At 35.5% G+C, this 25,494-nt stretch overlaps 1 protein-coding gene across 2 annotated transcripts; it reads left to right on the top strand.

The window, feature by feature from the left end:
- Positions 1-3,507: 3,507 nt before the first annotated feature.
- On the top strand, positions 3,508-25,204 carry LOC129258168 (uncharacterized). Of its 2 annotated transcripts, none has more exons than XM_054896526.2 (11): positions 3,508-3,915; positions 9,539-9,899; positions 10,650-10,833; positions 11,952-12,071; positions 12,867-13,026; positions 13,547-13,745; positions 14,348-14,420; positions 15,186-15,230; positions 15,745-15,908; positions 16,247-16,358; positions 19,451-25,204. In XM_054896526.2, the coding sequence occupies exons 1-11, from the start codon at positions 3,888-3,890 to the stop codon at positions 19,874-19,876; spliced, it is 1,872 nt and encodes a 623-aa protein (XP_054752501.2). In that variant the 5' UTR covers positions 3,508-3,887; the 3' UTR covers positions 19,877-25,204. The 2 variants fall into 2 exon arrangements, with proteins under 2 accessions (XP_054752501.2, XP_054752502.2); XM_054896527.2 differs by lacking the exon at positions 3,508-3,915 and adding an exon at positions 4,647-4,960.
- Positions 25,205-25,494: the final 290 nt, after the last annotated feature.

The following is a 25,494-nucleotide window of genomic DNA, read 5'->3' as shown; positions in this document are numbered from 1 at the left end:
TTAGCAATATTTTTGAAAACAATTATATACACACCATCATGAATATTCAATATATTGGTTGGTGATGTCATAGATAGATTTAGATAAATGAATTTTATTGAAAACAGCATGTCTAGCAGTACAAACTGAAATGAACATGAATTAAAAATCAGAAGAATCACAAGAAATTAAACAATAAAGAGTATAAATATGTCATTCCCGCACGCAGTGCACTTTAGAAAGAACAAGAAAAGGAGAAGTAAATCAAAATGGAGTATATCAGGCCCAATGGATATACTCAGAGAAATTTACAATAAAACATTAAATCAAGTGCACCGCAAAATGACCCAGTATATACTCAACATTAACTTATATGGCAATTATTGATAATTAAACTAATGAGACGGATGTAATTATATAGATCATGCATTCAACACCCAGATCGAAATCCTACCAAAAAAAGAGAAACAACAACATAATACCTTAGCCATTAAAATATATGAAAAATTTATATAGCATACACAATATAATATACAAAAAATTAAGGACACTAATTACACTTATATTTCCTAAAACCCAGTGAAATCAGGCTTATAAGCTATAAGTAAGATATATTGCACAGAGAGAACAAAAAACGGCAATTAAAGCAGGAAGCAATGGAAAGTACGGATGGTAGAATTCACCGAGTTAAAATAAAAATACATAAATTGACAAAGTTACAGCAAATGAGCAATGTAGATTTGTATTATTTTCAAATTTACATTTTATATGCCAATCCTTGCATATTTCATTTCATCAATTAGTATTATGGAATACAGGCATGTATATAAGCTTAAAGCCATTAGGTAGTCTGGTAAGCACATTGTATAGTTAAACAATATTTCAAATAATTTACAAAGTTTACAATCACAAATAAAAAGCAGAAGCCTTATTAGAGATAAAGAATTGCAGGAGATCATGATTGGGGGTATGTCAAAGGATTCAGTTATTTAAAAAATAAAAATCCATGATTGATTATGAGTTAAAACCACTGGCGTAAATCCGTGTTGATGGGTGGGGGGGATGACTGAAATATTTTGGCATTTTTTTGCAATCATGTTTTTAGAAATGCAAGGAATTGTCATTGATATGTCCACAGTGGCGACCGTGGGTCACGGCATTGGGGGGGGGGCACCAGCAAATTTGTTGAATGACTGAGTGAGTGACCTAATAGAGACATTTTAAGGACAATGTCATTAAACGGATATGTATCTCACTGATCAAATAATGCGAGCGCGAAGCGCGAGCTGAATTTTGTTTATATTCACACCTAAAAAGGGACATTATAATCAAATTTGTGTAATCATGATAGGTACCTGTCTCGCTTAACAATGCGAGCGCGAAACGCGAGCTGAAAACTTAGATAATTCAGACCTGAAGTGGGGCATTCTAAGGTTTCTTTGTAGGAATTAACTAGGACCATATGTATTTCATTAACCAAATGATGCGAGCGCGAAGCGCGAGCTGAAAATTTTTGATATTCAGATCAGAAGAAGGGACATTTTAAGGACTGATTTTAGGAATTCATGAAGAGCAGACATATCTCACCAATCCACTGATGCGAACGTAATCACGGACAGGAAATGTTTCATATATACGAAGACCTTTACATGGGGCAATCACTTTTGTGAGTCATGAAAAAGAAGCATATGTCACTACTTAAAACAATGATAACTCAAGTGCTAGGAAATATATTTGGTTTATATTGACTTGAAAACGGGACGTTTTAGTACAACAGGATTATATATCTCGTTAAACAGACAATGCGAGCACCAGGAACAATGAAGACGTAGGCCCTGGGCAAATTATGTTTCATAAAGTTATGATAAAAATGTTTCTTATGTAATGTAACTTAACATAGTTATAATATATTATTAACCGTATCAGACATCTGAGCAGGGCAACTTTGAAACATTGTTGCCTGCTTAAGACTGGGATCAAATGGCCGGTCAATAAAATTCCAATTGTTTATCCACGGGCCCAATTTATTGCCCGCTCAGGAAAGTCAATGAGAAAATGCGTGGAAATGTAGCGGGCAATAAAAGGCAGCGCTAATATCCGGGTATTCTACGCGTTTTTGCACGCGTCCTTGAACCGCGCAGTGCTTACGTCATAATGGTAATCAAGTTCAGACAACGCTGGATACTGCGTCCCTAGGCCAGTGACGCGTCATTTCAATTACGTCACAATGGTAAAGTTCAGAGGCCCAGTCTGCTCAACATGATAAACTAGATTCTCATTCTAAAAATTTGAAATATCTAAATTTTAAAGATTTTTGCTCTAGATGTCTGATTTGGTTAATAATAGCAATATTGACTGGCCTGGGGGCGAAAAGATATATATCGCCCTCACTAAATTGATATCACCCTCGTCTACGACTCGGGCGATATAAATCTAGTTTGGGCGATATATGTCGTATCGCCCCGAGGCCAGTCAATATTGCTTTAATATAACATTCTAATGAATAATATTTTCTTCTTTCCCACTACATTTCTCTTCCTTTCTCCCTCTTTTCTCCATTTCCCCCTTTCCCCGTTTTTTTTTTTTTTGGTCAGCCGATGGGGGGGGGGGGATGTGCCCCCCATGTCCCCCGTAGTTACGCCACTGTATGTCCATATATGGCAAATACCCCTCCAATATTATTATCTTTTTTACCCCATGATGGTTTAATGGTTTTATTAGAGATTACATTCAACAAATTTTGGACATTCCATCTTAATCCCTTCCCAAAGACCCCAACAATGATGAATTGGAAGAAACGGGGGTTTCTCTTCAATGTTATAATAAGGACATAAGTATTTCGTTTGGAAATGGTGAACTGGCTCTTTATTTGCATTTTATGATTCAATAATATTATTTTATTTGTTAAGCGGTATTTTTGGAAGAATTTTCACCAATAAAACAATTATCTCTTGTGATTTATTTTCATTTCTTTCGTAAAAAGTGGGGGGATGTTTGTACAGGCCATCCCCCCCCCCTCCTCGAAAAGTGGGGGGGGGGATATATCCCCCCATCCCCCCCGGGATTTACGCCAGTGGTTAAAACTATATTAGTCAGTGGTATGTTGAAAAAAACCTTATCAGACTGAGCAAATTTTAATACCTTTTCTTATGTTATTACACAAGTTTTTTAATGTTTGATAATTTTTCAGATATGTCTCACCTGATAAAAAAAAGAAGTTGCAGAAGTAATATCCCTCCGGGATCTTGCATACAATTTAACCTGATAAAGTACAAAAGAATTTATGGTGATATTATATTAACAGCTTGCTTATTGCATATTCACGAGCCTGTGCATAGAACTGTTTCACCAAAATAATGCAAAACTTCACTGAAGACGTTGTAACTTGCTTTTTCCTTGCAATTTTGATGAAATTTTCAACGTTTTATTTGTCTGATTTCACCTTATCCCCAATTGAAATGTAGTGAATGTTTGCAATGTTTCTTTTCCGGGTTTTTTTCTTCAAATAACTAATTGGTAATCTTGTTTACTCATATATAAGACGATGCACCTTTGCAGATTTCAGATATGGCAGAGCATTTCATGAAAGTTGTCAGCACTGACAAGTTGCCTTCCTCCGACAGTTACCATAGTAACAGTCAGAGGAAAGTGCTCACAGCCAATAAAAACCAAGGATTTCACTGAAATTGTCAGCACTGACAATTTAGTCAGTGCTGACAACTTTGATGACCCCCCAGAGCTCCGGATCGATCGGAGAGCTAGAGGTACGAAATTGACCCCGCTCTGCCAGTCGACCACGCCCTCTTATCCAAAGACACACAAAAGTTCCGGTACACGTGTAAAATTAAAAGTTCAAAGTTGGAGCCGAATATCTTGTTATTGTTTTGAATCGGAAGTGATTTCCTGTGATGTGGCATGCACGTATTGGAAGCACAGGTATGAGAAATTTATTATTTCATGTCATTTATGACATATGAAATATCATCTATGTCGTCTTTAGTTCTTTAAGAATGCATTATTATACGATTCTCAATCGGAATTTTGTTCCGAGCGGCGAGATATCGGCCAGCCACATCACCGCGAACGCTAAGCTGTCGGCCTGCGAATCTGCTGTTCTACAATGCAACTCGTGTCTTGACCGACGATGTTGTCAAAATGTCATTGACATTGACGAATGGAAAATGACGAGAGTGCATTTAGGTTGATATTTATTTCAATACGTTTCTGTCATTTTCTGCTGTAATTTAATTTTAATGACATAGAGATATCCTCCAAATAATGATATATTCAATCTTCTGACTTCTGTGTATAAAACTGCAACCAAGTAAATCCCCTGGAGGCTGGACCAGACCACTCACTAATAATACCACTCATTCAATGAACAGTTATATGTGTGGCAAAATAAGGATGGCAATGTTTGGCTTATTTTCTCTTTTTCTTTGGGACAAAATGCTTGATTTTTTTACACTGACAGTTTCCATTACACCTATTCGTCATACAACTTGGCCCTTAAATAAATTTGATTCTTTAAATTATTTTTTTCTTAATTAAAAATAGAGATAAAAAAATGAAAATTTTCTTGCCATATTATTTTCCACCAATAGAGGGCGTACACAAAAATATGCCCAAAATTCAAGTTTTTTAGCGCTCTAATGAATACAAAAATTATTCCCAAGTTACTAATGAAAAATAAATTGCAACTGTATGGAAATTAGTAATTTTGGTCACAAAAGTGATATTTTAATCATTTTTCAAAGTGTGTGCTCAGTACAGCATTGGCATGCCATAGTCCAACCTGTAGATTCCCCACAGGCAGGGTGGTTGCAGTGAACAAGTGACTAATACGAGGTTAGTATATATACTAACCTCGTACAAGGGACCGTGTTTGACCCTGGATTTCGAAGTAGTCGGCAAACATCGCTTCATTGCTGAAGTAATATTTGCCGAAACTCCTTCTCGCTACGCACCGGGGCTCTTTCCGGTAAGTAGCATTAGCAATACATAAAAAAATTATACATATGATTTGGAAATAATTTCATTACAAAAAAAGCAAATTTCGCTTACCTCGGCCTAGCAAGTGACCTCGTTTGTCTCTTCTACGGAAATACAAGGAAGACCGTTGGTGGTGCTAATAAATTTCACAACCTTGATTCAGCTCCTCTGTAATTTTATAACTGTGTCTAAATTCTTTGAATGCGCAATTCTTATGATTAATTTACTAATTATGGGCACCAATAAATGAAATACCTTCAAAAACATAATTCAAGATTACTATTGGCGATGATAACACTTTTTTGCAATTAATTTAAAACGATGACTAATAAAAAAAAAATTGAAAAAATACACATGCCTGGAACGAAACCAGCAGTACAAGCTTTAACGAAGGTACGTCAATAATACGGTATACCAAAGTCTATACAATGAAAAGATTGGACACTTCACGGACTTCGCTTAATGCCTTGCGTCGATTTGCGTGTAAAATAGTGTAGGTGCCTAGTCTTTCCCTTGTCGTGTCTTTGATATGAATATAAATCGCGCGCCCTCTTTAGGCAAAAATTGATATCCACGCTGACCAATTTCGATCTCCGTGAAATCTTCACTAAAGATCAAGAAAATATACATATTTTTTAAAAGAAACTTCAAGGAGAAGTCACGGAAGGATCTAAATGATTCGGTAAGTGTCATAGCAGAATGTGAAATACCAGATTATGCGTGATATTTTATGTGGGCAAAAGCCCAGTATATTTTGGATGTGTCGTGTGTGTCGCGTGCATATGACTGATATTCCTTCGCACGCGAGACGATATGAACCCATGGGTGGGACCAGACCTAGTCCATCCACGTGTACGCAAGGAATTAGCTGGTGTACTTTGCTTACCTATTTCCATTATGTTTCAGAAACGTGTAGGACAAGGAGTTTTGCCTGAGATTGGAAGAGTGCTAATTTGACCCTGGTATTTAAAAAGGGTAGCAAATCAGAAGGTAGACAGGAATAACCGTCGTTTCTGGGGATTTATTCTACAATTTCTGACATTTTACTATAATCCCCATTCACCATGTATTGGTGAGTGAGCCAACGCAGTTCAGCGGAACAACCAAAATACAGAGACTGAAGCTTTTGGTCTAATCAGAAGGTAGAAGTAGTAGAATTAGAAACTACAGGCCTGTAAGTCTGACATGTATTAATATTTGTAAGTTACTTGAAAGCTTGGTAAGGACTTAGGACACAACTTATTCGTCATCTTCAGGAGAATGACCTGCTCTCTGTTCATCAGCATGGTTTTATTGCTGGACATTCTTGTACTACACAGTTTTTAGAAGTCCTGGATGAGTGGACCCGCATTTTGGATGATGGCGGTAGTGTAGATGTAGTGTTCATGGATTTTATGAAAGCCTTTGACACTGTTCCCCATCACCGACTTCTTAGTAAACTACTAGACAGGAATAAACGGCGTTTCTGGGGATTTCCTTCACAATTTCTGACATTTCACTATAATCCCCATTCACCGACGTTAGTTCGTTAGTGTGAGCTCGCATGTGTTATCACTTCCGCCAATTCTCTGACTAACTGTCCAGACTTCAATATTCTTTTTTAAATCGAATTTACAGTCTAAGGATTTAGAAACTACCTAACTACTGTCTTGAATATATAACAAATAACGAAATATGCACAAAATAGATCAAAAGGTATGAAAATGGTACTTTACCGATGTTTACTTGTCTTGGTCTCGAGAATCACCCCAAAATTGCAGCCAAAATATGAGATATTTACCAACGAACGGAGAGGGCGTCAACAATTTACGAATGTGATATCGATATTGCTTTCAATATTATATGATCTGCTCCATATGCGAGCTAAACCGCTACGATCAGAGGTAGCAGACGACATTCGATATATCGAGACATTAAAAAGTTAATAAGGATAATGACGTCATTCAAGATGGCGACTTGCAAGAAAAACCGTCAGCTTAGGTGAAAATGTCTTCGACAGCTTAGGTGAAAATGTCTTTGATGAAAGATTTCTCAATCATCCAGAGGAATTTTTTCAATAACTCCGGTCCAAGGTACGCAATTACTTAAGTTATTTATATTTCCCTGATAATGGAAACCATGAAACTGTAAATTTCGCTTAAAAACAGTTTTAAATCGCGACCTATAAAACGTTAGTTCACTTATACGTTGGCTGTACGTTTGGGCCTCCAAGCTCTTCAGTCTATGTATTGGTGAGTGGAGCCAACGTAGTTCAGCGGAACAACCAAAATACAGAGACTGAAGCTTTTGGTCTAGTAAACTACAAGCTCTTGGAGTCAAAGGTAAAATGCATGCATGGATTATTGACTTTCTGCTTGGTAGACATCAAAAGGGTCTTTGTCAGTGGTCAACACTCCCACTGGTCAGAAGTTTGCAGTGGAATACCCCAGGGCAGTGTTCTTGGCCCCATTTTGTTTTTAAAGTATGTAAATGATCTCCCAGATTCAGTGCAGACTTCAGCCAAGCTGTTTGCTGACGATACTAAGTTGTATGTTCGTTCTGATGTTCCAGGGGCCACTGGTAAATTGCAAGATGATTTGACTGAGCTTGAGGCCTGGGCTGAGAAGTGGCAGGTACGTTTTCACCCAGATAAATGTACTGTTTTGAAGATTGGAAGAAGTAGGTCTGACTCTGAGTATCATATGACCAAAGGTTCGCAATCGGTTGTTCTACGTGAATGTGAGAGAGATTTAGGAGTTCAGGTAGACTCACGTCTTTCTTTCAAGGAGCACATTTCTAAAGTGGTGTCAAAGTCTAATAGACTGCTTGGTATTACAAGAAGAACTTTTGTACATTTGGATAAGACCTCTATTAAGCTTTTGTTTAAGGGTATTATTCACCCAATCTTAGAATATGGCCAGGCTGCGTGGTCACCGTATAAACTGGGTGAGCAGAGGTGGTTAGAGAGTGTCCAACGTAGAGCTACTAAATTGATCCCAGGTATTAAGCACCTATCATACTCTGAAAGTCTTCGCCTCCTGAAATTGCCATCACTCAGTCACAGATGTAAAAGAGGTGACATGATTGACGTGTACAAATATCTGCATGGTTACTATGATACAAGTTCTGAGCTTTTTTGTCTGAGAAATGGTGGTAAAACATGTGGTCATTTCTTAAAGCTAGAGAAAAGATATTCACGTCTTGATGTGTGTAAGTTTTTCTTTGCTAACCGAGTGATAGATGTGTGGAACAGTCTCCCAGAAGATGTAGTTACTGCTTGTTCAGTGATTGCATTTAAGAATAGACTGGTTAAGCATTGGGAGAAGATTGCCTATGATTTTGAGTGATTTTCGATTCTCGTGTGTTTCCATGGAATATTTTGCTGTCTACAATACCCCTGCCACCCCTCCCTGCCAACATAAGTAGCGCATCTAATTTTGTCTGAAGGAGAACAGCAATAGACATTCTACTTTGATCGATGAACAGGCTTAGTCCTGCAACATCGTTGGAGTAAACTAAACTGAACTAAACTAAAACGTCACTTGGATCTAGTTAGATGTAGCTTGGCATGCATGCTAGCCTGGTGATAATCATATACATGTATTATAGGGAAGTCTTATAAAGTAAGCAACTTAAATTTAAAGATACCTAACGACCATGAGCCCACCATTTAACCCAAAATGATTTTATTCCTGTTCATTGATGTTAATAACCTCATACATACGATGAGTGATATCTGGGAGTGGTATGCAGTACAACTTGTATGTCACACATCCAGTGTAGCTAAAGGCAGAAGGCTTTGACCTTGTCCTGAGCAGTTAAATCCCATCCCAAGTGATGAAATTAAGGTTGGCAATATTGAGACAGCTTTTCTTGCTTATTTTCCCCTGATCTAACTGATAAGTGCTCATTTTTTTAATTTCTTTATTTTTATTTTATTTATTTTTGTGTGTGTGGGAGGGGGGAGGCACAGCTCATCAGTCAGTTATATAACCCAAGGCTAAAGAAAATTGATTTCTTCAAATGACATTACTCACTATAGATAATCATGAGCCTATTTCTGTATATGTTTTCCTCTTCTTCTTTTATGTGGGTAACTCATGATATTATTTCAGCACTTATGGTGACAAAAAAAAATACCAGGATTATATCGAAAGACAGTAATGAATGTATTTTTAATTCTTATTTTAGGGGGTAGCAATGAAAATGTTTCTAAGAGTAAGACAAAGATTTTTTTGAGAATATGTTGTAGAAGTACTATGTTGCATAGGCTCCCAACACAGACAGGGTGGTTGCAGACAAAGAGTGATCTATATTTAAGTAACTAACTAGGTTTCATTGATTTGTAAAATAACTTTTGAAGGAAAATTGTTATTGAGCTAAAACAGGATCTATATTTAATTAACTACATGTAACTAGGTTTCATTGATTTGTAAAATAACTTTTGAAGGAAAATTGTTATTGAGCTAAAACAGGATAATGGTATGTAGCTTTACCTGAGCTGATTAACTTGAATAAAAAACTCTATTAGTTTATCATGTCATCAAATAAATTTACGAAAAATTCAATCTCTATTTTTCTCCTCCAGAATTTATCACGATGAAGCTGGCTCACTTCTTCATATTCATGTTCGCCGTGAACGTCTTCCATTTTGTGAAGCCCGAAATAGATTTCAGTGTCCCTGATCTTGACCCTAGGAATCCATTTTATAAGGGCCGGCCTGCCAATGTCTTTGGCAAGTATGCAGAGCCGACACCTTACGTTGAAGAAATACAGGCAAGTCCAGAAGACCATTTCCCTACACCGGTAGAGTTCCATGAGAGGTATATTAAAGAGTACAAACCTGTTGTGTTGCGGGGAGCAGCAAAACACTCTGCAGCCTATCATCTTTGGACAGAAGAATACTTGAAGGAAATGTATGGAGGTCTTTCAGTCAGGCTTGAAGCCAGGTAATACAAAGAGAGCAGGTTGTAAAAAGGACATTATTATATTTTCTGTGATAAATGTTTATGATCATTCTGTTATGGTAACTCCCATAGGAATGCAGAAAGATAGCCTTTTGCTGGTATAACGCCAAGCTGGTATATAACCAGTTACATAGAAAACATTTTACATCTAAGTTATTTAGGCATTGTGGGTGGAGAGCTTCCACCAATACATGATGATTATGGAGGAACAGGGAAGAGTATGTTAAAGAGAAATACGCCCCAAAACCCGATGATATTTTGTTTAATATTTTTGTATCAAAATAGCAATGTGCCATCTGACCACAGAGATACACTGTCTCCTTTAGAAATTAGAAAATGTTTTTGTAGTTACTCTCTTATTAATATGTCCTGAATGTTTACAATCATACTTAACATTTGTTTCGAATTCACAGTACTAGGAATAATTCATGAATAGAAGACAATTTTACTGAAGTTCATCTCTACACGGTACTCTGATATCTACTCTTTCTAAAATATTATTGAGAAAATTAAGTCACTGAAAATGCAAATTTATTGGCATAATTCATATCATTTTCCCTCATTTGATGTCCATGTCCATGTTCATTTTTATTTTTTTTAACTACCGGTATCATAAAATAAAGAAAAGAAATAAAAGTATTAATCTGTTATTGTTTCATGATTGAGCACTACTGAGTCTATTCAATTAACAGTGTGAATAGTATTAATCATTCTTTTGAATATCTGTTGTAGGAGTGAGGACAACTCTAGGATACCAAGTGGTGTGGGAGGGATGGGACGAGACACCATCAGCAACTTCTTGGATCGCTACCAGACCCTAGATGGTTACATCATATCACAAATACCTACTCCCATGGAGAAAGACATCGCCTTTCCTCCATTCCTAACCTGTGGATCCCTGGCACAGGGTGTTCAGGTAGGGACAGGGTTTTACGTGTGCCCAGTAACACAAAGTGTAGCAATTGATTGTATAGACAATTTGTGCAATTGATAGCACATCTTAGCCAATGCAATCAATTGTAAATACCAGCCTTATGATCGATTGCTATGCTATGCTTTGTGCTTTGAGTCCTGGGTATTTCTAGGTAACATGGTCCACCCCTCTTTCATGCAAATTACCAGGAAAGCAAAGCTCACGGGTTTGAGATCAACCCGATTCCTATCTCACCTTCTTGTAACAGATTTTTTAAAAATGGCCCCCATTGGTCCTGAACTAAGTTAAGGATGCAAATTCTTGAGAAAAAAAATGTTTCTTGAGACAAAACTGACACTTGAAACCATTTATAAAATCATTAGAATTTTATAAGCTTGTCTGCCATTTTCAACAATATATTTCAGTCTCTGGTATTGTGCAATGTGTGTTGATTTGAGTGGAGAACTTGACCTAATTGTATCTATAGTCTTTGTGCTGTGCTTTGTTGCACAAATCTTCAACAGAATTTTAATAACTAGGATGTTTCCAGCCTAATGACCTAATTTCCTCCCTATTCTCTTCAAAATTCACTGCTCATCAAACGTAAGCCTTTAGACCAGGTGGGTGTTTCATAAAGCTGTTCGTAAGTTAAGAGCGACTTTAAGAATGACTGGTGATCCTTTCTTATGTGCTAAATAATCACCAACAAATAATGGTGAACGTCATTTACCACAAGAAAGGATCACCAGTCATTCTTAAAGTCGCTCTTAACTTACAAACAGCTTTATGAAACGGGCCCCTGGTGAAGAGAAATTTAAACAGGCTATAAAAATGTATGTTTGCTTTTAAAAAAGATCATACTTTTAAAGTTGAATGATACAGAAAACAGCATGTATGCCAATGCTGTTGCTAATACCTCAGTCATATTTGCTCTTATGGCGAGTTGAAAACGGGCGTTTTAAATTTTTTTTGTACCAGCTACATATGGGTGGTTTGAATAAAATTGAATAAAGCGGCTGTTTTCGACTCGCCTTACGGCCGACGTTGGGAAAATGTGACTGCAGCATCACTATGGTCAACAATCCTTGATTTCTTTGATTGTGTTGTGTTTGAATCCTAAGGAAGTCCACCTGTTTCTGAGTTCTCGAGGAGGGAAGACTCTGCTTCACCGCGATCCATACAGCTCCATCCACTGTGTATACAATGGGACCAAGCAATGGCTTATTGCAGATCCTATCCAGGTAAGCACACTGGTGTGGGTTGGGGGTGGGGTGTTTGGTGATACTTATGACTATAAACCTTACAAATATGTTATTTAACATTGTAATTATCAAGTTTCCTTGAATATTTGGAACTGATATTTTGGTTAAACAGATGTTCATAACTTTTTTTTTTCTATTTTTTTTTTTTGGGGGGGGGGGGTGAAGGAGAATTTTTGCTCACCTTGCCCCTTCCATTTTGTGCCACATATCCAAAACTCCACTCCCTTTAAACGTTTGCCTCTTTTCACTGGTATGTAAGAAGTGATAGTTCCAATTAACTTGTACACTGGGTCTCATCCAGTGTCAATAATATATAAAGCGTTTCTGAGTTTTCTGTGAAATAATCCTCTCTTCCCGCTATTTTCTTGAACACCTTGTGTGCCAAATTATTGTTTAGGGGAAATAATGATAGTTGTTGTGAATGTATTTATTTTTTTACAGGTAAAAACATTTCAAAATGGGCATTAGAAAAACCTGTGTTATTATATGATCATGGCAGTTTTGATGGTTGACAAATTACATCATTCTCAGTAGGCACCTTACTAAAGTCGGTATTGTCTCTTAGTGCAGGAATCCAATAATATCGCTTTCTTCTTACATTAATCATATACAAAACTGTGGAGAACAAATGTAAGATAGCCCCTGTGAAAGAAACATCAATTTTGAATCCCTGTATGAAGGTGTGTTTTTTTTCCTTCATGAAAGATGCGCATCTTACTTCTGGTAAAGGTACTTTATACCTATCATTCTTCCCCATACACCTGTTTATATCAGAAAGAACGGCTTTATATGTCTGAGGACTCTCGCTTTGAGTTTGGAGGATACTCGGGTGTCAATGTAGATGACGTAGACTATGACATACATAGTAACGTCAAGGACCTGGTGTTTGACAGGGTGATTCTGGAAAAAGGGGATTGTATCTACATGCCTAGCGGTAAGTTTCTAGTATACAAACAATACACATTAAGCACATTAGTGAGAATTATACACGCACAGTACCTTTGGAATAGTTATAAAAAGCTCCAGCATTATCCTTTCAGATTTTGTTACACACTGATGAAAGTTGCTAGCACTGAGTAGATTGCCACCTCCTGATAATAAAGGAAAATCCTTGTCTGTTATTGTCTGGAATGCATTTTTTCCAGACAATTACTATGGTAATTGTAAAAAATGACAAATTGTCATTGCTGACTATCTTCTTGAATCATTGCACTTTACTTGGTTTAGGGCAACCATTATCTGTATACCACAATCCGTTTGTACTTAACATCTTTTCTTATTCTAAATTTATTCCCACATTTCACACACTTTGACAAGAAATGATATATAGAATGAGATTGAGATTTTTATGTTGACACGTACAACCTGGGTAACATATTATTACAGTGCCAAATAAGACAAATAATGGATAAAATGTACAATCTAATTCTCATATTGATATTTCAATATTCTAGGCTATACACATCAGGTGAGATCAAGAGGGTATATGAACAGTGCTGTATCCATCTGGTTCTCTCACTTTTTGACCTTTGACCCTACGGGCTGTGAAGATTCAGGCAATACTTTCCAACCCATGAGCGAGTCATCCGTTCTGTGGCGCTACAGCGGTCACGGAGAGCTCTCACAAGGTCATATGGATGTGCACATGTTGAGGTATTTGTTCTTGTGAAATAATGCATTGGTCAATGTGTCTTTAAGATGAAATTTACACCAAGAATGAAGTCACAGGGATTCATATCGCTAAGACCCTGTCACATCATTCCGTGCAAGCCTTGCGGCTAATTGTTGCTACAAAGGTTTGAGCATGTTCAAAACTTTTCTGTGTGCTAATCGTACTTGCGTGCGCTCCTGCAGGCAACTGTGTGTGAAATATGTGCGAGATACTGTCGATGTGGGTGACTTGCGGGGAACAAAAAAAGTCACCCGCAAGTCACACACAAGGCTTGCATGGAACGATCTGAAAATGACAAACATATTGGCACAAAATCACAAATTTTGATTTGACATCAATTGAAAAAAAAAAAAATTATTCTGTGACAGATACCCCCCCCCCTACCGTACCTTCTACTCTCCTGCCTGTGGCATCCTTGCTGCTTACCCATCAATTATTGATTGAATTTTGATGCTGGCCTATGCAGCCGCCAGCGTCATAACTACACAAGCCTTATAACTATATCAATCGACTTCCGAGCTTTCAAGGATGTATTTTCTCATTCTTATTACCAAATAATTCAATAAACTTTCTTCTATTTCAGAACTGTCATGAAAACCATAGCTGATACAACTGGCAAGATTTGGTTGGGAGAATTCACAGATAACTTTATACAGGTATAGTTTATCATATTTGTAATGCACTTTAGATTATTATATGACATGTTCCCCCCCCCCAATGAAAAAAACCTAATTAAAAACATCTAAAAATTGCCATGGTGATTTGTTTTATTGGTGCATTATTGTAATTAATAAGAGTTGGGGACTAAGACAGCTTAATTTTGTTTTAATTTCAAAAATTCTATTAGTCTACAATAAATGTTTTAATCATGCAATGAAGACTTAATAACCTTACTATTTCAAAAGTATGTATATTTTGTATATGCTCTCCATCTTTGCAGTTTAACCCTATATATCCCGGGCTATTTTTAGATTATAGTGCAAATTTCAACACTATTGCAGTCATAAATAACATGAAATCTATTGCTTTTATTCAGTAAAAATGAAAATGATGAATTTGCGAATTTTGGCTACCTAGTGAATTTGCATTGGATTTGTATATGAAATCACGTTTTTGAGTAATTTTGGGTCTTGCGTGCATTTACAAAATGTAATGTAACTTCGGAACCGCATACCCCCCGTGTTGCGAATTTAGTCTTAAAAGTTGCACAAGACTTGAAGGAAAAAGTAAATGTTGCAACGCGATCTTTTTTTGTTTCAGATTTATTGATTGTCTTATTTATTTATTTATTTTATTTATTGTTCAAAGGGTTTATGCTTTAAGGTGACTGATCTGATAAACATTGCACATTACATCAAACAATCTGAAAACAATGCAATATTTCAAATATTGATAACTCATTTTATTGTTATTTTCTGCAGGGAGAACTAAATGATGAAGACTTACTTGTAAAACAACGTTTGGAGGTAAGGTCTCTGAGCTATAAAGATGAAATATGTGTCCTCTGTTAATCCCATCACACACCTTACGATAAAGTTTGCAATTAAATTAAAGCTGTGAAGTTGCCACTGCTAGACCATAGAGCTATTACAGAAGGTGTGTGATGTTACTCTCATGCTTCTCCTACTCCCAAGTTTTCACAAGGACAATGTTATGTCATGGAATATAGGGTCAATTCACCATCTCTGTAATCTCAAAAGAATGTTATTATATATAACACTGATTTCTTCGAACTGCACATTTTTTTTTTCTAGGAATTATTCCTTTCTCTATATCTTTTGATATAGGGTGTTCAGAAGTGAATATATATGATATTTATGAATCATAATAAATTTCCCATATATCTCATAAAGAGTATAATGGATACCAATGAATGAAAGTACATCACTGTCAAATGTCTCAATTTGTACATAGAGATCTCATGAAGAAACATAGATATTACTGGTAATTACTATTGTTTACTTCCATTTCATTGTACAGTTTATGGAGATTTTGGATACCAACGGACAAGGTTACATCACGGTAAAAGAGTTAGATTCCTTACCTCTACAAACATTGAAGGATCTAGTAGAGGTCATTGACCCTTCAGATGCCTCCAACAAGGGAGATTTTGAATATCACCACATTGACAAGGATGCTATTTGGTAAGCTATTTTGTTTGCAACATAAGTTACATTTTGTTTACAACATACGTTACATTGTCGAAAAGCTAACAAAAAGCCGACTGAGGGCCCTCGTACAGATCTAAAATACAAAAAAAATCCTACCATTGGAGGATAGGGTCCCCTTCACACAGCTTCCCCTAGTCGGTCGCTCCACAAATACAAATCTTTGGGGTGGTATGAGGTGCATGCCTCACAAGATGCACTGCTTAATAAGCCAGGACAATGATGCTGCATATATTGTGTTGAAAGATTATGATGAAATAAGTGTAAGATATTGTGATCATAAGTATATTTATTGTTATTTTTAATTGCTGTAGGGGCGCTCTCACAATGCTCCGAGGTCACAATCCATCACAACCATTCAGTGGATCTGATTTCATTAAGATTTACACCTTCTACTTGGGAGGGAGTACAGAGGTTGCAAAAGAGGTGAGTATTTGATTGGACCCCTTTTTGTCTCTCCCACCAGAGGTTAAGTCGAGACTTGGGGATCCAAATATAATCCGTCCGTCCATCACAAACATTATGACACATAACTCTGCAACCGTAAGTCAATTTCATATCAATCTTGGATTGTAGCTGTACTTAGGAGACCTGCATTGTGTCTGGAGGTCACATGTTAATGTCAAAGGTCATTTTGAGGTCAACATTAAAGTTTACATGGAAGACTCATACGACAAATGTTATTCCATCCCAGTTATTTCACAATGAACTTTTGATACAATCCCTATTGCGTGCCCTTGCAAATCGCGATATTTCTGGTCATTTTCACAACTGGGCGAGACACAACATCGCTAATGCCTTGTCATTAAAAAGAAATCAGTTTTTAGTGCAAAATTTAACAACTGCATATATGAAAGTTTTAATATTCATATGAATTAGAGCAAATGGACTGGCATACTACAGTGCGTATAAAAAAAAAACGGGATAGATTTGAAAAGTCTATAAAATTTTTGTTTCAAATTATTATGTCTATATTTTGGTGTTAATAGGTGCTCTAAGGTCTTGTCTTTCAAATATTATTAAAAAAAATTAGTTTTGTTCATGCTTGAGCAAACACGGGACGTTTTTGTTGGGGGTTAAAAAAGAGGCTTGTGCCAGAATTGCAGAATATGAGTAATATGATGATCGGATTTCTTGCTAATTAGCAGACTTCCTCTTAACCTTTTCATTTTCTTTGCCATAATTTTCAAATCATGCGGTCAAAATTCATTTTCAGATCTATGTATTTGCTTGAATTATTCTGTTATTTCTTTTTAATATGCTCTCTGTTAGCTTTGAATATTCCTTCTTCAAGCTAAAATTATTTTTCTTCAACCGAATTATGGGAGAGCATGGATTTTTTATTCAAATCCTTTCATTATGTGCCACAAAGGTTATGATGCCTTTTGAACAAAGCCACACAGATGGGCGGGCGCTCGGGTTGCCCCCCCCCCCCTCAATTAAAAAAATCATGACCAAGAAAAAAAGTGGACAGGAAATAAAAGGAAAGATAGAAAGTAAAATATGATATTATTTTCTGAATATTTATTATGTCAAAATCTATCACAAAATTTGATATTGTAATTAAAAAAAGTGGGAATATTTGCGTGCTCACTTCGCTCGCTCACAACTTTTTAATACATTTTACCTGATCTGCCATATCTAGCTCCTTCAAAATTGACTCAATACACCATTGTCATTGAAAGACATGAATCCCTTCCTGTGTTTCCTGTCAAGCAATTAAACTTGGTCAAGGAATTAATGACCCATTGAAAAATAGATTCATGTCTTTTAAAGGTACATAACATAATGTGTTTCACATAATAAAACGATTTGAATAATCACAAGTTTTCCCAATTAATAATTCAAATCTTCTTGCTTGGGTTGACAAAAAAAACTTCTTTTCTCAGTTACTTATGAAGGAAAATTAAAGGTAAGAGAAGTTTAAATGAAAAAACAAAATAATTCAATTAAATAAATAACTTTGTAAATGAATTTTGACAGCATAATTCGAAAATTGTGGCACAGATAATGAAAAGGTCAAGAGGAAGTCTCCTGATTAGCAAGAAGTCTGATCATTGTATTACACATATTCTGCAATTCTGGCGCAAGCCTCTTTTTGAACCCCCAACAAAAAGGTCCCGTGTTCGCTCAAGCATGAATAAAATTTATTTGTTTAAATTGCATTTCAAAGATAAGACCTTAGAGCATCTATTAACACCAAAATATAGACATCATTATTTGAAACAAAAATTTTATAGACTTTTCAAATCTGTCCCGGTTTTTTTATACGCACTGTAGTGAGGGTGAAGACAGACCTGCCAACCAGTACGTTTTAGCCGTATTTAGTACGTTACGTTTTTTGTTACTAAATCGTAATTTATTGAGAAAAATAATCTCTATATGTCTCTATTTCATAAAATGTACACAAATATGGTTATTAGATCAATGTAATTTCAGGTAACTTGTTTTTTTTTATCATTTTGTTAAAACCAGGGTGAAGATATACACATGTTTTAATGGGTTTTTTTTTCATCTGCAAGAGCAGTGCGCATTTTAGCTTGCATGCAGCTTGAGCGCCGCGATGACCGAGTGCGCCAAGCATTTTATTATGAAATACACTTTTTTGGGGAAAAATACATTTTTTCTTATCACAGAATACAGTTATTCATTTCCAGAGGTTGGCAGGTCTGCATATTTATCTCACACGGTAAAAATACTGATTTTTTGTCAAAATACTGATTTTGGGGGATAAGAATACTGAAAATGCAAAATACATTTTGGCAGCTCTGTGAAGACAACCCACTCCCTCATAAAGAGATGTTGCAAAATTGGGACTTTGCAACAGCAACAACAAAATTAACCATTTTGTTCTCTAACTTGTATGATATACCTCTTTTATCAAAAACAAGCGATGTGGAATGAAATAACCTTCCAAATATATCACAGAAATAATATTCTTTTGAGGAAATTATCAATTTTGTATGCTTGTTGTTCTTACCAACTTTGTACTGTATTAAAGCATCAGCTTCCCCATAGCTATTATAGTTCATTAGAACTGTGTGATGATTAAAAAGCATGGATAGTGATTTATGTTTTAAAGAATGGATTCTAAATGCTACCTCAGATGGTTCCGGTAATGTTATCTACTTTTCAAAGATGTCTAAGTAATCCTGCAATAGATGAAGAACCTTTTAATGTTTAAACTTCAAATTTGGCTTATATGTGCATATGGTAGTGTCATGTGATTCTATCTGATTGTGGTTTCTGAAGATCAAAGCCCTTGAAGGTCACTGATCATCACATTAACCTACATATCCAATAGATTAATACAGGATTCAATTTGGTTCATGAATGAATATAGAAATGACTGTTTAGATTATGAATGTTTTCAAAAATAATATAAGTTAAATATGCAATATGTTTTTGATCTTGGTTGTGGTTGAGGTATGATTTTTGACTGCGTGCAACTAGTCAGATTGAAGAATCCATCTGATTTTATCATTTTTTGTCCATCTCCAAATCTCTCCTTAAAACAGATTCTCGATGTTTTAGATCCAGAAGGTACCAATCAGATAGATTCCCGCATGATCATGCAGTATGGTGACAAGGCCTTTGAGAAGTTCAACAAAGGGTACCAACACGACCCAACCATCGAAAAACTCTGGTACAAGCAGTTTGTAGCCAAAGGAATCTTCCAGGAATTCGGTGTGAACCATTTTGACAACCCAGAGGAGAGATGGATAATGGCAGAGAGTGACGTGGGAGGAGAGTGTAACAGTGTGGAGGATGTAGGGCATAACGAAATTGTGTATGTCAATGATCCGGAGAGCATCCACGTGTGTGACAAGAAATCACGGTTGGAAAAGGAGGAGGGAAGGAAAGAAGAGCTGAATCAAGTGGAAGAGAAAGAGATGGAGCAGAAGGTTCAGGACAGTGGAGATGATAGGCATGATGAGTTATGATACCAAGTTGATTCGTTTTGAAGTTGGCCAGAAGTTGCAAGGTCACATTGATCATCTAACACTACATGTGTAATGACTTACATGTATACGTATCACTGCAAGACATTTAAATTGCATTTTTTTCATTTTGGGGGCGATCTAACATTCGCTTGAACCGAGACACTTGCTCCTGCATTGATTTTTCTGAAGATATAGGGTTAGAGTTAGCGGTGTGATGGGGTTTTTGGTTAAGAATATAGTGAGGATTAAGATTATACTTTGATTTGAGCGTAGTGTTTATGTTTGGGTAAATACAGCATTTCCATAGGAGCAATTGTTGCAGGAGCAGATGTCATGGAATATAATTTGGGAAGAAAGGTCAAGTTTCTTTTGCATGTGTATTCATTCTGGTATTCCTTTGCTTTGTGTATGTTTTTGCTTTCATCAGTGTGAAGATTTCTTATTGTGGGGCCATATCCTGCTTGTGAGATCACTATTCTTTGTGCACAGAACAGTTTTATTAAAAAATTGGAATATTATGTGTAAGCATGTAGTTCGCAACCAATCTGAAATAGAATATTTGTATTATATTGGATGGCTCAGAATGAGATACCAGAGATATTCCAAGAGTTGGGGGTGTTATCGCACAAATCGATATTGGCCTCAACAAGTGGATTATTTCTGGTATTCCATGAAATTGATTGAGCAAATTATATCACTCACTTCAATCGGTTAATATGGCCTCACTTCATGAGATCAATTTGATCATAGAAATGTGACATACATTGAGCTCTTTTGACGTCATTTAGTTTCAATGCAGTCTGAGCTGTGCCTCACAATTTATTGATTATTGTGTGTGTTGTACATGACTGTATATTTTGCATTTGACTGTTCAATATGGTACCATAATGAACGTCAAGTTTTATACAGTAGTCTACCTGAGTCTATTGGATATATATTCATCAGATATTTCGTGCTTCGTGCAATATGATCGCATACTGCACAGGTAAATCATGCGAACCAAATACACCTTTATTGGATAAAACACCCTACTTTTAATATTTAAATATTCTAAAAGGTTTAACAAAAATTAATATCCAATATATGTAAAAGTATTAAATACCTATGATATGAGACAAAAGTTCCATTATTTGACTTGCAATAGAAGGCTATATGTAACAAAAGTTTTCATATCTATCCTGTAATGGGAATAGCTCTTTCTTTGCCAAAATGCACTAAATAGAAATATTTGAAAGCATTTAATTTTCATGAAATTATATGTTTACCTTTTTCAATAATGATATCTCAATATAAAATTTAGCAATCATTTACATGCCTGAATTATTCATTACCCAAGATTATGAGTGAAGTTTGTATTTTTTTGTGGGGATGGTATTTGAAAATTTGTAGCTTCAAATTATGGCTTTTCACAAGGATGAATTTTCAATGCTTAAAGATAAACACCAGTTATGGTAAAGATCTCAAAATGAGATCGAACAGAATCCAATAAAATTACCACCATAGTGTTTGTATGTATAAATAAAAAATATGTGCCTAATAGCTCTAGAGGAAAATGCGTAATTGCTGAGAAATTAGCAAAATAAGCACGGAATTCCATCAAATGTCAGGTGTTTTTTTAAGCAATATTGATACATTGTCCCACATATGCTTTTCCGTGTTAGTGAGCATCAGAATTATCAATTTTGAGCTAACATTTCATGATTTTACAAAGATAAGTTTACATTAATGTACCAGATCTAGATGTATGATAATATTTTGACAATTAACTCTGATTTAAAAGACTTTCTCATGAAATAATTCTTTGCTGCAACTACTGTCTTTTACCTTTAATTAATGGACATTACCACCACTATATACCTGCTGGCTCTCATGGTTACTGGGATTTTTTCCGGGGGGGGGGGGTCCATGAAAATTTAAAGATTTATCTTTAATACAATCATTTATCAGCCACAATGACATCATTTATGCTATGTGGAGAAACATCTTAATCTTTTGACTGGTGAATTCTGTAATTTATAGGCTTTGCACAGGGTCTTTGCCCTGTTCTAGTTGACTATGAGTTAAGATGTGTCTGGCATTCTTCCTCAAATTTGCTTTGAGTTAAGACTCACTTCCTTGTTTTGTTATTATGCTTGTCAGGACATTGATGCCAATCTTACAACTAAAGCCATATACAGGCTTTTTTTTGAAATTCACAATGAACATCTTATACTTGTTCCCTTAACCTTATTGTCTCGCCCAACAAGAGGTGAAGGCGAGACTTAGGGATCCAAATTTTGTCCGTCGTCTGTCGTCCGTCCGTCACAAACCTAATGACACATAACTCCACAACCGTAAGTCGCTATTCAACCAAACTTGGATGATAGAGGGACTTGGGGGACCTGCATGTTATGCTGCAATCAAAGGTCACATGGTAAGGTCAAAGGTCATTTTCAGGTCAACATTAAAGTTTACGTGCAAGGCTCTTATGACAAGTGTTATTCCATCCCAGTCATTTCACAATGAAGTTTCGCTACAATTCTGTTGCGTGCCCTCGCAAATCAAGATATTTCTGGTTATTTTCATAAGTGGGCGAGACACAAAATCGCTTTTGCCTTGTATTTCAACTTAAATATTGCAGAAGGTTTGAGAGAAATCCATCAAAGAATAAATAGTTACTAGAATTTTAATCATTCGATTTGTGATATCATATGCGAGCAGCTTTCATACATATCAAATGGTAAAAAAATATAATCAATTAAATGTCATTTTCTCAGAAAATTGAGAATGTTTTTTTACTGTGACATTCAGTATATCAATGCACAAATCATTCCGCACCCATTCCTTATAAGAAAAAAAAAATAAGTTTTTACGAACTATTAAAAAAAAAAAAATTCGAGCGTTTTATATTACAAAACTTATGGGGCAGCTGCTCGTTTATGATGTCACAAATCCAGAACTTAAAATTCTGATAACTTCATTAATTTTTACTGGATTTTCCTCAAACCTTCACCAGTATTTTTTTTTACAACAAACTTTTGTTCAGGGTGAACTTCCCCTTTAACCCACTTTAAGCATTCCGTGGGCAGTTCTCTGTATTCTGCTAAAGCGAAATTGAGCTTTGCCATGAACAAAAAAATATATACATACTGTTCATTAAAGGGGAATCCAACCCAAATAAAAACTTGTTTTTACAAGGAAAAGAAAAATCAGACAAGTTGATAGGTGAAAGTTTGAACAATATTGGACAAATATTGGTAATCACTATACCCATGGAGACTTCAAATTGGCCGCATATGGGATGTCATAGTGATGTAAGGCAAGGACTACTCTTCCATATACTCCAATACATATTTTGGCTAAAATGTCATTTTTCCCAAAAGTTTTATTTCAAATTATATTTTTCTTTCATGAGGACATAAAAACAATATTCTACCTGGGTTATTTTTTAGATTACTTCCCCAGGGGAATGGGTACTTAGGAGAAAACCACAAATCCCTGATAATAAAGTACATGGCCTATGGGAAAGTTGTCCTTGCCCCTTGTCATAAGTTACTTACCCAGTTTCCAATTTGAAATCTACATAGTATTAGTGATCTTAATTTTAAAGCAGCTGTAACTTTTTAATTGCTTGTCCGATTTCTTTCAAACTTTCACCATTCTGTTTAATTATTTTTCTCCTTCCCAACACAACATTTTATGGCCAAGGCTGGATTCCCTTTTAAGATATGAACAACTCAGAAGAATCCTTTTCTCCTTGAATTAGTCTTCCATTTTGGTTCAATAGCAATCTTAATGCCGCAATATGAAATTATTGATTTTCACATACTATGCATAGCCCATGCATATTATGTCGAATTTATAGGCTTCTCAAACAAGTTTGATCTATGCAAAATTTATGTGTGACTTAGCTGAAAGACAGTTTAATGAAAGGGGGGGGGGGGGGGTTAACTTGCGATAAACTTTTTGACTACATATATTTGTTTACAATACAGGATTATGGTGTGTGTGTGTGTGTAAAGTATGCAATTTTCTATATTTTAATGAGTCACTGGTTCCATAATGATTAAGAACAGGCCTATACGCAAGAGTTTTTATTTGTATAAATTGTTCAATGCATTATGTATGTTTATCCCACCATGTTGTGACTGTATATATTGTTTATATTTGCTTTAAATGCATGTTGTTAAACATATGCAATCAGTACTACTTTCTCTTTCAACTGCCAGCATTCCAAGAAAAACGTTAAACATGATATTGTAAGCTAACCTTGTATTCACTCTTTAACAGGTTTTCTATGATAATGATTAATGACTGCCATATTGAATCTTTCACATGAAGAATTGCATATTCTGCTACAGTACATATTCTATTCCATAAAAGTATGTATACATGTCTTGACTCCTATATCTGGGACAATCCTAAAAATGATTTTTTTTTCTAGTTCAAATGAAAAGTTGTCATGCTCTAAAATGATCATGGTTTGAGCCGTGTGTAAAGTGAAGTAAGAATGGAGATATTGGCAGTCGGTCTAACTAAAAGGGTTGATTATTTGATGAAATTGCCCTATATAATTTAAGTATGATGAAATCATACATATTCATGTTAAAAGCATTCTAAATAAAAAGAATACTTTCGGTGAACTACTGTATCGATTTGGTGCTGTTAACACTCTTGAGTGAATCTGGTTATATTTATTTTGCCCTGTGTGTAGTCAAGAATTCATCAAGTTATTACATACATCAAGGGCTTAAAAGCACCTAATTGCAGCTCCTTCATTACAGCATCAATATGAATATGTCCTTGAAATTTTAACCCCAAAATGTTATTTGTCATGGTCATTGATAAGCACACTGGCGTTATATGGATTTTCCCTGTACATACATTTCATATCATCAAGATGTGTGAATGGCATATTTCATATACATGCATGTAAATTATGAATCACCGATTCTGAAAATCATGTCACTTATGCCTGGAAACATCATAATTGTACATGTACAATAACTTTAATCATAGACTTTCATTTTTATGGCAATAATGACACAATAATACGTCAACTGTATATGTCCCATATTCTTGATACAATTTATCCAGCTATAGCACACTCTTACATAAAAGATGAAATACTATTGTGATATAATCTTATCATAACTTTGAAATGTAGATTTTCCTATCAGAGTGGTAAGAAAATTTGTACTTGGGAGTTCACTGTGTCATACTTTTTGCTTAAACTCATTGTTCAATTTTAAGCCGTTTTGAAACAAAAATGAAATTGTATTTTGATAAAATCAGTACTATTTTTTTCTATTAAAACAAAGCAAAACAATAAAATTTTATAGTAATTGATGTTTGTATTATGGATTTTTTGTAGAAAGTGCCCTCTTGAATGTTATTTTTACCAATGGAAAAAAATGTCACTTTGTGGGTTGATGGTTGAATTGAATGAGGTGGTTGATAAGTGACCAACTATTATGATTGACTGATTGATTAACTGAGTTGCTCCTTTATTGATTGATTTGATTGGCTTTTGATGTTTAGTTAATTGATTTTTCTATTTATTCAACATCTTAGTGATTGCTTAAATGCCCTAATTTTTTCTCAGCTGAGAAGCACTGTTACTATGTTAACTGTCGTAT

The sequence above is a fragment of the Lytechinus pictus genome, chromosome 1 (assembly GCF_037042905.1).
Source record: "Lytechinus pictus isolate F3 Inbred chromosome 1, Lp3.0, whole genome shotgun sequence".
In the NCBI taxonomy this organism is placed as follows: domain Eukaryota; kingdom Metazoa; phylum Echinodermata; class Echinoidea; order Temnopleuroida; family Toxopneustidae; genus Lytechinus; species Lytechinus pictus.
Note: the sequence above shows the minus strand (reverse complement) of the source record. Positions and strands in the feature narration are given on the sequence as shown.